This window comes from Xyrauchen texanus, chromosome 5, assembly GCF_025860055.1.
Source record: "Xyrauchen texanus isolate HMW12.3.18 chromosome 5, RBS_HiC_50CHRs, whole genome shotgun sequence".
NCBI lineage: Eukaryota > Metazoa > Chordata > Actinopteri > Cypriniformes > Catostomidae > Xyrauchen > Xyrauchen texanus.
This window is the reverse complement of record NC_068280.1, coordinates 4,872,275-4,888,173: the sequence shown is the minus strand read 5'-3', so window position 1 is coordinate 4,888,173 and position 15,899 is coordinate 4,872,275. Positions and strand designations below refer to the sequence as shown.

Genomic DNA, 15,899 nt, shown 5'->3' with positions numbered 1-15,899 from the left:
GCATTGCATGTATCCTATATTAGCTTAGCAACATGCTTACGTCAATGTCTTTTGGAATCATAATTATCCTGTGCATGTGACTTATTTGTGTTGTGCACTGAGTTGCTGCCTATGTACAACATTTCATATCAGTCACTTATGAGGTTCAATGATGCGGTTAGGATGCTGCCTTAGCTCTCTGGTATAGTAGAGCAAATGTTTTTTAGGCTAAATTTAAGTAAAAGCATCTCTTAGCATATAATTAGCATGAACAGTACTTTCTTATGCACGCACCCACGCACCAGTTTCTTATATACAGACAATAAAACTCCTTTTGGAAACTTTTTGTCTTCGTTTTAAACAGCATATTTATTATTTTATAATTTCAAACCAAAAATGTCTTTGTGAAATGTTTTGCTTAAAATATTTGAATTTTTGAATTTAAAATATTTGAATTTTCTTGAGAAAAATGCTGCTTGGTTTGATCTAATGCATTGATGTGCAAACACTTTAAGCATGCAAGTGTCCAGATACTTTCTTGTACTGTTTATGGCATTTCAATGATATTATCAATGATTGGCGAGACACTCTCTTTTGGGTCTTTTGCTCCTGAAAAACCGATGTGCATGTGTTAAATGCTTCACTGAATCAGACCTGTCAAAACAGGGTCACACTAGGGTTTTCAAAGAATTGCAGATTGGAGGTGTAGATCTAGAAGAAGACACTCTTTGTGCAATGTCTTAGCAGGCATGTTAAGCGAGCGCATCTCATGCTGTTTATTTGAGTGTATCTGCCACTATTCCCACGACAGTAGAGAGAGTGCTTTCATAACCTCTCTCACATGGTTCCCCCCCCACATTCAGTTGAACGTCTGGACACACACAATGTGGACCTTGTTGTGACCGGTTACGGCTGCGTTTCAGACACTGGGTTGAATTTAATTCTGCATAAATAAAGAAAACATTTACGATTTTTAAAGGAATTCAAAGGAGATTAAATGCAGTTTGTTTGAATACGATTTTCAACCAAAAATACAAATTCTGTCATTATTTGCTCACACTCACCCAAATTAATCTTTTACAGCAGAATGTCCAAGCTGTTCTTTTCCATACAATTAAAAGGAATCGTGACAATTTCAATTTCAGTCTGTTTTTCACACAATGCTATTGCATGGCTTGAGAAGTTGTGTGGACTACTTTTATGATGTTTTATGGTGCTTTTGTTTGTCCTTTTGGAGCTCATTAAATGGAAGAAAGCAGCTCGGACATTCTGTTTGAGCTGTGCTTTGTGTTCCACAGAAGAAAGAAACTCATTACGGTTTGGAATGACATGAAGGTAAAAGAATTGAGATTTTCTTCAGGAGAACTAAACCTATAAACTTACAATTATATCTGATATGCACAGATGAGCCAATACATTATGACCAATCACACGCTGAACGTTCATAGTGCCTAGGATGACCCCTGTCCACCGTCGAAAGCACCTACAATGGGCACACGAGCATCTGAACTGGACCTTGGAGCAGTGGAAGAAGGTCGTCTGAGAGTCCAGTCTTCATTTACATCACGTTGACGGCTGTGTACATGTGCGGTATTTACCTGAGGACGTGATGGCACCAGGATGCACTGTGGGAAGACAACAACCCGGTGGAGGGCAATGTTCTGCTGGGAAACCCTGGGTCCGGCCATTCACGTGAATGTCAATCTGACATGTGCCACCTACCTAAACATAGTGCAGACCAGGTACACCCCTTCATGGCAATGGTATTCCCTGATGGCAGTGGCCTCTTTCAGCAGGATAATGTACCCTGCCTTAGTTCAGGAATGGTTTGAGGAACATGACCTCCAAATTCCCCAGATCTCAATCCACTTGAGCATTTGTGGGGATGTGCTGGACCAACAAGTCCGATCCACAGAGACCCCACCTCACAAATTACAGGACTGGAAGGATCTGCTGCTAATGTATTGGTGCCAGATACCACAAGACACCTTAAGGGGTCTTGTAGAGTCCATGCCTTGGTGGGTCAGCGATGTTTTGGGGGCACACGAAGGACCAACAGCATATTAGGCAGGTGGTCATAATGTTTAGCCTCATCTGTGTTTGAACAACGCAGGCTTCCCAAACTTTTCAGCCATTTAATTTCAATAATTCTTTAATGACCTTTCCAGTCTTGATAAGGATTTTAAATATTATATAATACATAATAGAACAATTTGCTCAGAATTCAGACACCACTTTGGCTCGCAAGCAAGTTTGAGCAGTATTTCACATAATTTAGAGCCGTGCAACACTAGAAAAATTTATATTAATTCTAGAAATGAATATACAGACATTTTAAAATTCCATGATATTTCCAGGTGCTTCATGATGGAGGGAGCCCTAGTTATAGGATAAACGACAAGTTTAGGACTGCTATTCAATTTTTTGTGATTTTTTTATTTTTTTTTACTAATTATTTAATAAATATCACTTTTCATTGATGCTGGAATGTTTCGTAAAAGAAAAATCAAGTACGTATGTTCAAAACATTAAGTGAAATTTTATTTGATTTAAGGGATCCAAATGTAAACAACTGCATGAAATTGAGAATGATTTGACAAAACCTCGGAGGAGTTTTTTTTTTTTCAGAATAACAAAAGAAAAACAAAGCATTCATCAAACTCAACAAAGAACAGGAAAACATGGCAGTAGTAACAAAGATTGCAGCAGAAGATTACAGTCCTTCTGTATTGTACATTGCTTTGAATAAAAATGGCCTCCTAAGATTATTTTGTTTCATTTAATCCCTCTTTCAACATGACATTCAATTCTGTTTTCTTCATATTTCATATAACTGTTCAGGCAAACATTGCACTTCTAATACTGTTTCTTTCCCTTTAGGCATTTGGTTACAGTTGATTTGAATACTATTTTATTAGATACCACGTTTTTAACATCCAGGGTTGCCAATTTCATTCAACACCGACGCTCAGTTTGAACATAGCTATGAGGAGAGAATATACTTCAAAAAATTGTAAGAATGGTTTTAAAATCATGACAAGTATGTATCAAAACTAGATGGAAAACATCCATATAAGTCTATGTCCCAGGACATTACAAAAACAAGCCATATACATGTTTTCTGAAACAGACATTGCACATTGTATTTCGGATCCTAGACACAAATGAACACACCCTATTTTTCAGAATAAACAATTCTTTTGGCATTCAGGAAATAAAAGACAATATTTTCCATCCAAAAATACAAAGGTTGGACACAAGCTGTCACATTGTCAAACCTAAACAATGCATATAAATAAAAACAAATGGTAGGCGATTGATTATTAAGTTAATAAATCAAATATACACAATGATTAATTCAAAAGTATGTACAAAATGATCTATACAACATCGACATCAATCTACATAGACAGTTCATTTCTTCATATAGACATTAACTTCTAAGCATAACCTGCCTGCCTTGAATGCATTAAAAAAGAGTGTAGAAAAAGAACAGAATAAATAAAAATGAACTGTTGGCAAAAGCGGGGGAACAGAGTCCAGTCGTGAACCTAATAAATGGCCGTTAAATACAATCTTCAAGCCTCAATTTTTGGAATTCACAAGAATTTTTGCTCTTTGTGGTGCAAGTTCTACAGAATAAACCAATGACTAAAGAAATTGCATGTGCTAATACAGTTTGCACATGTAGTTCAGTAAAACAATTAGGAGTGAATCTCACAAAAACAACCAAGAATATGCCCAGGTCAAATATTTGACCCTAAAACCAAAAGAAAAAATTGCGAAATCATAATTTGCATAAAGAAAATAATTATTATTTTGTAACTTATTTTTATGACAGTTAAGCACATTTTCATTAACGGTAATAGATGGAAAAATCTCATTCTTGTTACCGTAATGTGAAAAAAATATGATTTATTTTTTAGAGATATATTTTAGAGGTCGACCGATAATGGATAGCTACGGTGCGGGAAAGGGCCGATAACCGATTGATCGGCCGATTGTATGTCGAATTAATTAATAGACTATTAAAATGTTTTCATAGTTGGCACATACATAGAGGCCAGAGAGCAAAATGAATAAAATCCCAGATGTAGTTTATTTACAACCAATAATAATCCGCAAAAAAGAAGAAGATTGGGTGCATAACTCGGGACATTTAACACTAAACAAGCCTGAAACACACTGAAACACGGGGACTCTTATTTTTTAATTACGGAGACTTAGCTTCATTACAATGCTTTATTTTTAACATTTACCAAACTATATATGATTATTATTATTATTATTCAAAATATATGAAGTATGTGCTGAGGAGGGACGTTTCGACAGTCAAATTTTTCTTCGCATGCCCTCGCTTCAATTTCAAAAACGTAATTATCAAAGAAACACGGAGGAATAAAAAACTATCGCAACTATCGGCGTAGATTTGTTCAGATAACCGATAGTTCCAAAAAGCAACTATCGCCACTGATTAATCGGTAAAACCGATATATCGGTCTACCTCTGATATATTTATATCTCATATTAGTATTTGTTGTTCTGCGTTTTAATTATTCTATATATAATTAAAACTGTATTGTATTTATTTAATCAAATAATCTTTTTAAACAGTAAGATGTATTACAGTAATGAAAATCGAATTAGGATCGAACATTCAGAATAATGGAATTTAAACTCAAAATGGATAATTGTCATAAAAATAACGTCACCATAATAATGTCAAAATGCAAGAAACACAAAAATAGGCTTCATTGTCTTGAAGTATAATATGATCATTTTTTATTTCGAATTTTACAGTGAAATCTAATCAGGACATATTTTCGTGAGATTAACCCAATTAAGCGGGTTTTGGCCAAATACGTTCTCGTTCTTTTTTGTTTCTGCACAGGAGGTGACTTCAAAAAGTTAATTTCTTTTGACACTGACGCACAAAAATTTGCAACGACCAGTCTGTGGCGCACTGCACCGTGAAAATCACCCGCCCACAACACGTAGGGCCGACATCAAAACAAATACGGTCCGCCTTTGCTATCCGTTGACCTTTCGTGACGCTCTGGGGCAGTTACGTCAGTCGCGATTGTTATCAACCGCTCCTCGCGATCGCTATACGATATAGTCCATTTTGTGCAAGCTGTGTTGTGTCTCCAGTTCTCTTTGCTGTGAATCTGGGACCCTGTGCTGTGACTCCAGGTCTCGGTTGTCTCGTTTGTTCGCCCAGTGCGGGTTTTTTACATCCGTGCCGTTGGAGCTTAGCCTGTCGTCGTGGTCTACCAGCATGTAGGCGGGCTGATGCAGAAATCGTGCCTTTTGAAGCCGCTTGTTGGAGTCCTCGTCCCCTAGTCTGGAGGATTCCGAGAAATGCGTCCTGATTTTGGCGTTTACTGTATTCTTGTCTTCGCAGTAGTGCTCTTTCCCGGGCAGGCTGCCATTAGATGCGTTCTTCACGATGTGGTTCTTTATTTGATTGAGTTGCTCGCGAGCGTTGTTTACTGTGTTATCCTCCGTGGTTCCCATGGAAAACGGCGTGGCAGCGTTGATCGGTGTGGGGCTGGAGCTTTGCTTGCGTCGATGGCGAATGCACCACAGGAACACCGATGCCAGGGCCAAAACCCAGATCGCGGTCACTATGGAAACCAGCAGTGGCACCAAGTAGTCTACTGAAAAACAAAGATAGAGCAATTGAAAAACAAATTTGAGATCATTTATAATTTTCGCCATCAATCAATCATTAAACATTTTAACTAAGGGTGTTTTCACACTTGTGAATGTGCACAGTGAATGCAATAGTTAATAATGTAAAATTAAATGTTCACTTTATTTTCACATGTGTGTAATTAGCGGTTCAAGCACCCTATTGTTTTTGATTGGGTTTTAAGGGGTACAAGCACGAACAACATTTTGGGCCATAACTCCTAAACCGTATGCCTTATATTAATGGAAACCTTGGTCAAGACATACAAAGATGGTTATCTTCGATTTCCTCTCCATCATGAAAATTTTAAAATTTGAACAAATTTTGATTTTTTGGAAAAACCTTCTTTTGCAAACTAATCCCAGGCCATTTGCCTGATCAGAACCAAACCAAGGCAGAGTCCCAATATCAATAATTCTCTTAAAAAAGTTAAATATTCGATTAAACTTCGCAACACCAAAAAGTAAGTCAGGGGTGTGGTCTCTTTTACTTAAATGGTTATAAATCTTGAACGGAATGAGATATTTTGTACAAATTTAATTTCTGAGGATCCATGAAAAAATAATGGAAAACCAAAAAATTCAGTATCATCAACTATGGAACCAAGGGTCCGATCGACTTTAAAATTGGCATGCAGTGTCTTTATCCAAGGTGACACCAAGGCCTATGAGGATAGTTGCATATCTTGAAACACATGTTCGCCATCGACCAATCAGTTTGCAGCAGCTATTTGACAAGGTTAACAATTGCCGATTGGAACCAAACTTGGTGGGCATATTTGACTCTTGCCAAACACACTTAACTCATATCACATGATAGATCTCCTTATTCTGAACAACATTGCCTCCAGAACCATTGGTGCTAATCAAAAATGTAGTTACATATTTGACATTATTTAAAAAACCTATTGAACCCCAATAATTGCTGCTTTAGATAAACAATGTTTAAGAACTTCCTGTGGTCTCACCGCTTGGGTTCTGTGGTTGTCTGCGTTGCACACGGACCTCAGCAATGGAGCCGATGATACTGCTGTTAGCGCTGTGTTTGCTCACCAGATCGATGATTCTCTCAGTGATCTCTTTAACAGGCACACGGCCGTGTACACCATCCTCGGTTACGTACTACAAAATACAACCCTTGCGTTAAAATACAATTCAACTGCAATCAAATTCAGTAAACAGCTTAAAAGTATTTCTGATTTAAAACATTTTAGATTTTTGGTTAAGAACCTGTCAGAGTGTGTACATATTACTTCACTGGTGTAATTGCAGAGTAAATCACCACACCCATCGAATGCAGCAGTCGCCGTTGGACGTTTATAGTGCAGTGAGTGTATATATCCGTGAAAGATTACTTACGACAGCCACATGGATCTCGTTATTGGCGGCAGAAGAGAGCTGACAGCTCACAGAGATGGAAACCTCCGCCGAAACGTTCTTATCCACATACAGATGCCTCAACTCGCGACACACCTGCTCAACCGTTACTCCCTGATAGAAAGCAAAAGAGACTTTACTTCAACACATACACCCATCACATCCGAAGTATACAATTAAAAATGGTTTAATGTCAGAGAGTTGAGACAGATGAGTCTCCTTACCTGTGGCATAGTGTCCTTATTGAATGTGAAGGTGACGTTGGCACAGTCGCTATCCAGGTGGCACCGTGCCCGTATGGCTGGGCGGTGAGCAGACCAGCACTCACCCAGTGATGAACAGGGCTTCACGAAACACTGCTCGTCACGTACCGGTACACACAACTGACCCAGTGGGCAGTCACCTCGCCCAGAGCCAAGAATACGGCAAGGTTTTGGGCCACACCACAGCTAAAGAAGAGAACCAGCAAGTGTAAGTGTGAAATAATTAATTTAGGGAAGATAAAGGGAAATGGTGCAAATGTTTACCAATGTGAAAGATGAAAGATGGATGTGTGCAATCCTATTAAACTACTAAGAGTCCACAATTCTATCCCCATGTTGTTCCAAACGCTTTAATGATGCCTTTTCATGTTTAATAGTGCAAAAAATGAGTTCTTAAGTCTTTATTTATTTAATTAGTCCGTTTTTGAATGTTTTCCAGAAGAAATATATATAACAGCATTGTGAATCACGATTAATCGCAATTAATCATGGTACATGATGCATTACAACAAACATAAAAAATACAATCATCAATATATTTATACTTTGTCTTAAAGAACTTCAGTTTTTTTGCAGAGAGAGATGATTAGACACATTTTTACAGGTATAAATCTCAGATACAAGTAAATGCATATTAGCTATAAAACCAGTGGACATGCTGTAATTAAAAGTTGGGCAAAATCTTCTGGCTTTTTCCAGTAGACTTTTTTAATAATGGAATTAAAGGGGAAGATTCAATTCATATCAAGAGATTAAGATTCAACTTTATTGTCATTGTGCAGAGTACAGGTACAGAGCCAATGAAATGCAGTTGTTTTCGCATATCCCAACTAAGCTGGGGTCAGAGCGCAGGGTCAGCCATGAAACAGCACCCCTGGAGCAGATAGGGTCAAGGGCCTTGCTCAAGGGCCCAACAGTGGTATCTTGGTGGTGCTGGGGCTTGAACCCCCAACCTTTCGGTCAGTAACCCAGAGACTTAAGCCACCTTGCTGAGCCACCACTGGCCTAAATCGAGCTTTCATGGCAAGATAAACTTAAGTGTACATTGCCAGTGCATTATTAAACACTATACATACAGATACAATATAAATTGAATGCTTATGTTTAATTAGCTGAAGTTTAAAATCTCGAAACTACTGTTTTCTCTGGCTGCCGATCAGTCTCTATCGTACACATGCTGGGTCTCTCGCGGGCGGTTTTGCTTTTGACAGTGGTTCAGATGACAGTGAGCGTTTTCGAGCAATGTGAAGAGATGTGGCAGCTGGCCGTATCGCTCCCATGCCTGGTTAACTGCTTGCGGGTGAAGTCTCCATCCACCATACAGTAAATCTGCTCCAGTGTTTATTATACCCAGGACACGCTTTGCACATAACGAATAAGCATGCACCACTCCACATAATCAATGTCTGTGCTAGGGTGTACAGTCGAGTTTACGCCAATTTTAGTCACAGGAAGTGGGGAAAAACATAAGTGACATTTCAGGAAGTAAAAAAAAAAAATAGATAGATATAGATTCCTTTAAACAACTCCAACAATTGGGCTCACATTGACATACCTTAGTACAGGTGACAATGCCCTTGTGACAGTAACAGGTGTTGCAGTCGTCAGTCCACTTTGTTCCATCTCCAGCAATGCGACCTCCGACCACACAAGGACGTCCTGTAACTGGAAAAATAAATAAATAAATGAATCTGTCACATTCAATATTCAAGGGACTACCATCCTAAATGAACAGAAAAGCATATCAAATGGGAAATCTGGGCCATGTACCTTCCTGGCATCTGGGCCCAGTTCTGCCAGGTGGACACAGGCAGCGGTAGCCATTAATTTCATCGACACATGTGGATCCGAACGCACAGGGCGACGACTGGCACTCGTTAATATCTATGGGGTGAGACAAGAACAATATGACAATAGTCATAATTCTTCTAAGATCACCATCTCACATGTTTTTGTGACAATATTTATATTAATGCAAAATCATCAATTGTTTGCATTGCAGTGTAGCCTAGCTGAGGAGATGGTCAACCTAGCAACACTCACTGATGCGACAGTCCGGCCCTGCGAATCCACTGGCACACTCACATCGGTACCAGTTATCACCGTCAACACATGTACCACTGTTATAGCTGCACAAAGACAGTATATATGGTGAGATAAGGGGTCAAAGATCACAAGGACATACATTTCAATTATTGACAAAGATGTGATGTGTGTATTTCGAAGGCAAATTTAGTTTGAAGGTTGGCTTACCATGGTTGTGCGTTGCAATCGTTGGAATCTGTAAAACAAAATGGAGTTTGTTATTAAGTGGTATTAGCTTAAAGGAGAGTGTTTACAGAACAAAGTGAAATAAAACCCATCATATATGAAAAATACTCGGTACTGTCTCTTTAAGAAAGCTGACATATCTGTAAGGAGCGAGTGTAGACGATCGCATGTAAACAAGAGAGGATTCAAATGACTTTATCTCATCTGTGCTATGCATGATTAGAATAAAAAAATGTTTTTTATCAATAACTGACTGTAGAGAACAGAAAGGGTATTAAAAGGGAGATTTTTATTCAATGACAAATGGGTTGCGAGGATCTCGTCTTTGGACACACATTACACGGAACAACTTTTACTCTCCACACGCAGTGAATCTCACTACTGAATACTCCACCACTATACTACACAATTACTGCTGAGTGAAATGCAAACATTTATCAGCCAGTTGTCAAATGTATACATTTTAGTTGAAATTTGGTTGCAAATGCAACTGATTATCTCCCGTTTTAGTGGAGGGTTGCGCATAGAGTAAAAGATCGGTTGCGACGCATCGGAAAATCGATATACAGTAATTACCCACGCCTACTTGGTAATGCCTTTCATTTTCATAAAAAAAATAAAAATTTAATAACAGCATCTTTTTTACTGTAATACAGTAAAATGACTGTGTTATGGTAATGAGAATCATCACTGAAAACAAGGGGTTTACTTTGACTAGTAAATATAAAACGTCTGCACATGTTACAATAATGAGAATTGGGTGTTGAAATCTGCTGAAATATAATGTCCTAAAAATAATATCACAGTTCAAAAAAACTTAAAGGTCCTTAATGTAGGCTTTAAAAATGTCCTTTTTAAAAAAGTTTTATTGATTTGGGTTTAAATTAGTTCTGTCGATTTAACGCGTTAATTCAGTGCGATTAATTTTACAAAAAAATAACGCAATTAATCGAAATGCCCCCCGGACCGTAATAAGGAAGATTCCTGAGAAATTCAAGCTTGTAGTACCACCTGTTTACTCCAGAGGGCAGTAAGTGAAACTTCAGCTGTATGAGCAGCACACAGTTTATACAGTGATGAAAACACTTCAGCAGCAGAACAACACAAACATGCGTTACGCTCTTGCGTTCAAAACAATTGAAGGAGCGCAAATCTGAACTAAGAGATCTCAAGATGTGTTTAAAGATTGAGTATTAAACTATATTTAACTTGACACAGTGAACTAAACATTTTATGTTTATGAGGCAACGCACCCAAGACGCTACACAAGCATGTCTGACGCAGGTGTACATTGACGGGTCCTTAAACAAGCCCTCATAATAAATCTCTGATTGACAAATTCACTTGTGTAATGGATTACTGTGAACTGTATGCCAATGATTGACTTATGATCAATAATATGGTAGTAAACAATACATTGTATTCTAAAGCCGCTTTTTGTATCGTCTTATAAATGATGAACTCTTCTGCCACAAGAATGTAATGCATTTTAATTAAAGATAACTATGTATAATTATTTCATCATTATATATTGAATTATTGTTATATGAGGGGCTTTCTCAGCAAATATTTGTATATGCGACTTTAAATATGACCAGGACTTTTTCTTGTTTTTCATGTTTCGTAAGAATCACCCAATTACATTTTACCATAGATGCGTGGCAGGTCATAATTCCAAACTGAAATATGCAGACTTTTGTCCTATTTTCTGAACTAAATTTAGGGTTAATTATGCAGAATTATGCTGAATAGATTTAAACATGGTTCAATGTGTTCAACTACACCCGTATAGGTAGCTGTATGCATTATCAGGGCCTGCTACTAAACTAAAGAACGATGAACTACCATTGTGTATATTGTTTGGATGAGAACCTTAAGCAGTAGGTGAGAGTTGGAAACAGGAAGTAGACAGGAGTCAAGACAGGAAGTAGTAAGGAAGTGCAACAGGAAGTTTTGCCGTACTCTGGCTGCAGGTGAGACCCTCCCAGCCTTCTTTGCAGACACAAGTGAAGGTGTCATCTCGTACGACACACGTGGCTCCATTTTCACAAGGATTCGGCAGGCAGGTGCTGTTCTTAGCTAGAGAGTGAGGGAAAAAAGGATTATTGTAGCTGATTTAGAGCTTTGGTTGAAAAAATTGTGATTCAGGTTCTTAGTTGCTCACCTATATTACAGGTAGTCCCTTCCCATCCCGGGGCACACATGCATTTAAACGAATCGCCTTCGTCAGAACATGTGCCCCCGTTGTTACAAGTCGCCTCATCACATTGGCTCTCGCCTAGCAACAAAAGAATCAATCTGCTGTCAGACAAATGGATCTCCGTCAATTAGGGCTAGCCGATTGATTAAATATTAACAATACATTCACAGTGTTTTTGTTGGCGTTATAAAAGTAAGCAACGTTGTGAACTGTGTGATGATTTTAATGCTTTTGTATTTAGACATTATGTTTCCTAAAGAGCGTGCTATTAAACTTATCTCATGATATTTTCCTGTGAATCGGTTCAAACTGTCTATTTCAACGAATCAATTAAAAACTCTAATTCAAAAATGTTCTCAGATGATTTTAATACATTTGAAATATAGTTTTTTTTATTTATATTAAAATGTTTAGCTAAAATATATAATATAAGTATTATAAAATATAAAAATATTGCTGTAATTTACTGCGTATTGTTATATTGGTGCATATATTGGTGGCTTGATCATTTTTAACTAGATTTTTACAGTATTTTATTAACATTTTGAATGTAATAGTATACAGTGGCTGTTTGGGTGAATTTATGGTGCTTTTAAGCCATCTCAGAGCAATTACAAAAATAACAAGTTATCAAATATATCATAAAAAGGCTTAAAAGCATAGATACAATATATACATTTTGAGCTATATCGGCTAATGAAAGATAGCGGTTTGTAAATGAGGAGACGGTGCTTACGTGAGTGACATGTCTTTCCCTTCCAGCCGTTTTTGCACTCGCAGTAAAAGTCGTTCACCAGATCACGACACACACCTCGATCAAGACACGGGCTCATGCTGCAGTCGTCAATGTCTGTTTTGGAAATTAACAATGTTTAAATGCTAAATATAATGAAATAAGAAAATATCATATATTTTAATCATTTCACTTTCATTACCGGTAATAACATTATATACTTTTTCACATTATGTCATTATATTTTATCATTAAAATATATATATTATCATTAGTATTGGCCTAGCTGTATCCTAACTTCAGTGACAGACAAAATAAATCGATTACATTTGAACTTTCATTCATTTTTAGAAGGGTGAAATGTACTCACTGGTCTCACAGTTGGGTCCCTCCCATCCATGAGCACAGATACACTGATACACACTGATTTTATCAATACAAGTACCGCCATTACGACAAGGACTGCTTTCACAATCATTGATGTCTAGAGAAAACAAAGAGATAAAACGTGAGACAAAGTGTAAAAAAGATATTTTTTACACTTTGTTTAAAGTGTTTAAATTTACGTGAGAATAAATCGAATGAAATTTAACAAGATTTATTCTAAAAACAAGAAAAAAAACGATTTCCCAATGGGTCACTGCTACCGTAAAACTAATTCGGTGAATTTACAGTTGAAATTAAGCATGCACTGGTTGTCATATCCACACCGCATTGCACTTACTCTCATGGCAGTACGTTCCAGTAAATCCCTCCTGACATTCGCAGCTAAAATGTCCACCGGCGTGACTTCGGCAACGTCCGTGAGGACCGCACACATTAGAGGAGATGAGTCTCATGCCACCTGGAGTAGTGTTAGATGCCACAGCAACCGTGCAGCTGTCAATCACTGAGGAAGTGGAGAAGGTACAGGGTTAAATGAGGACAGATCTATCAAGTATTTTTGGCACAAATTAAACACACTAGACAAGACACTAAATGAACGACTAACGACAAACATTTGTGTACAGACTGAAGAAATGAATGCCATCATAAAATGTAACCAAATTTAGGCAAAAGATAAGCCATTTCTACTGTTGCCAATAACATATTTTTCTATAAAATTCACAATTACAACATACATTTCCATACATTTTCCCTGACAATTTTGGGCCTGAAAATCATATTTACTCTTGGTTGGTATTGGTGAGTTTGAATACAAAACCAGACTACTGACAGCTATACTTGAAGCAGTTAGCAACATGCTAAGCATTAGTGAAGTCGACATATAGTCTGAATAGCAGGGGGTTTTCCCCTCTCGGCTAGCTCACTTTGAGGTTTCATACGCATCATGTTACGAAATCCTAGCTGTTACTATGGTGACACAGCCCGTGGGGACCAATAGAGTAGAGTTAGTGATCGCTAAACGCTACGCCTTACACAATGGCATGACATCAAACACACCAAGGCCTTGAAACCGGGGATAGCCTTACGACTAAAAAAGACTTGACGTCTATTTCGAGTACTCGTTAAAACCTCAGAATGTGGCCAACCAGATTATCTTACAACCCTGCGCATGAGGGTCAAGATCTGGAGTCATAGTAGTTGAGTAGTTCATTCCATCAAAAAATGTGTCTTGTACCTTTGTCCTTTTCCAATTTTCACATGTATTTATTTGCTTTAAAGCTAAAGTATGTAATTTCTAAAGTATGCGACAGTAGCGCAACCGAATGGAATAGCAAAAATAACAATGTTTTCAAAACAGATTTCTGAATACGCCCCTCGTCTGCTGTTGTTCAAATCGTCAAGTAGTCCCACCCCCAACTCACGCCATTGGTTGAGTAACATTGTTGGAGGCAGGTCTAAACGGGTCACTCAAAACAAACACAGGAATTTTATATTATGGCCAAAATGTGAATACAAACGAGTTATAATGAGTTTATAAATTAGATAATTTTATATTATGATTACATTAGACAACAAGAGAGAATATCCTCCTCACAACTGCATAACTTGGAAACACAAATGATACACAATTCTTAAAGCTCAACTGGTTGAGCATGATACAAGCAACGCTAAGGTCAAGGGTTTGATTCCCAGGGAATGCAATGTACTGATAAAATGTATGGCACTGTTATGTAAATGTAATACACAAATTCACTGGGTTGTGTACCTTGGCAGGGTGTGGTGAGACAGTGGTCTTTGAGTTGGGAACAGTTTTTGCCCTCGTAATCTTCGGGACATTTACAGTAGTAATCTGAGGCCAAACTAAAACACTGTGCTCCATTCTGACACGGGCCACTCTCGCAGTAGTCTATGTCCAGCTAAAGACAAAATCACAACACATATTACAAAGTCATTGATCCCATGATGTCCGTGTGTTTGTGTGTGTGTGTGTGTGTGTGTGTGTGTGTGTACGTGCAAAGGAGTGTGTGTGTATTACTCACCTGACACAGAACACCTGAGAAACCAGGTGGACAGAGACACTGGAAGCCATTGACACTGTCTTGGCAGCGTCCGCCATTTAGGCAGGGTCGACTTGCGCACTCGTCCACATCTCTCTCGCAGTGTTCACCTGCAAAGCCTGGCGCACACATACACCTGTATCCATTTACCAGATCCTGAGAGCAGACAGAGGGAGAGAGAATGTGAACATTACGGCTGGACACATAATTACACGAGTATTCTACTACAGTTACGTGTTACAAAATTACTCATACCGCAATATAAATTTTGGTTGTACCATCCACAACTAGAACATCTTTTATTTTCTTGCAGAATAAGGGACTAGTAATCGAAAATGCATTACAACACATTTCATTAGATCTAATCAAACACGGGAGTGTCAGAACTAATTCGGATTTTACTTGCTGTGCTTTCATAGCTAACTGCCTCAGACAATATCCTAATGTACTCCAGATGTTTGAGATTCAGCCTACAGAGCCTACAGAGTGAGGGAAGAATACACTACAAAAAGAGGGAAAAAACAAAGAAAAGGAGACAAGAATGTCTATGGTAATCTGATATTTTTATACACCCGCTCTCTCTCTTTGACCACTTTTCTTTCTGTTCATTCTCTAACACATGACTCAGCTTTTGCTATTTTTAAATAAGAAAGGAGGGAGATGGGAACGATAGAGAAAGAGGGGTAGAGAGAGAGAAAGTCTGGGGGGTCTTTAACTTCTGCCAAAAACAATGGAAACATTAAAGAAAATGGGCTTACCTTACACAGTGCTCCGTTAAGACACTGGCCATGGCAGTCGTTGACATCTATGGGGGGTAATACATTAAAATATAATTTTACATTTCATAAATCACGGCAAGAAAGCAACACCAGGCTCCAGATCAGAGCCATTTCTTTGTAGGAAAAAATCTGTGGAATTCTACAGAATGGATTTAAACA

The 15,899-nt window shown here is 38.1% G+C and overlaps 1 protein-coding gene across 2 annotated transcripts in view; it reads right to left on the bottom strand.

Moving 5' to 3' along the window:
• Window positions 1-2,498: 2,498 nt before the first annotated feature.
• Window positions 2,499-15,899, bottom strand: part of LOC127643447 (protein jagged-1a) — a 29,706-nt gene continuing 16,305 nt past the window's right edge. Inside the window, exons 11-26 of one of the 2 annotated variants that reach the window (XM_052126212.1) lie at window positions 15,720-15,766; window positions 14,944-15,117; window positions 14,670-14,820; window positions 13,242-13,406; window positions 12,888-13,001; window positions 12,521-12,634; window positions 11,749-11,862; window positions 11,547-11,663; window positions 9,567-9,594; window positions 9,357-9,442; window positions 9,084-9,197; window positions 8,869-8,978; window positions 7,275-7,499; window positions 7,033-7,164; window positions 6,642-6,795; window positions 2,499-5,639 (exon numbers count right to left, since the gene is read on the bottom strand). In XM_052126212.1, the coding sequence (XP_051982172.1) occupies window positions 5,086-5,639; window positions 6,642-6,795; window positions 7,033-7,164; window positions 7,275-7,499; window positions 8,869-8,978; window positions 9,084-9,197; window positions 9,357-9,442; window positions 9,567-9,594; window positions 11,547-11,663; window positions 11,749-11,862; window positions 12,521-12,634; window positions 12,888-13,001; window positions 13,242-13,406; window positions 14,670-14,820; window positions 14,944-15,117; window positions 15,720-15,766 (2,399 nt within the window). In that variant the 3' untranslated portion in view covers window positions 2,499-5,085. The remainder of the gene's footprint in view (window positions 5,640-6,641; window positions 6,796-7,032; window positions 7,165-7,274; window positions 7,500-8,868; window positions 8,979-9,083; window positions 9,198-9,356; window positions 9,443-9,566; window positions 9,595-11,546; window positions 11,664-11,748; window positions 11,863-12,520; window positions 12,635-12,887; window positions 13,002-13,241; window positions 13,407-14,669; window positions 14,821-14,943; window positions 15,118-15,719; window positions 15,767-15,899) is intronic. The other variant, XM_052126213.1, reaches the window with a different exon arrangement.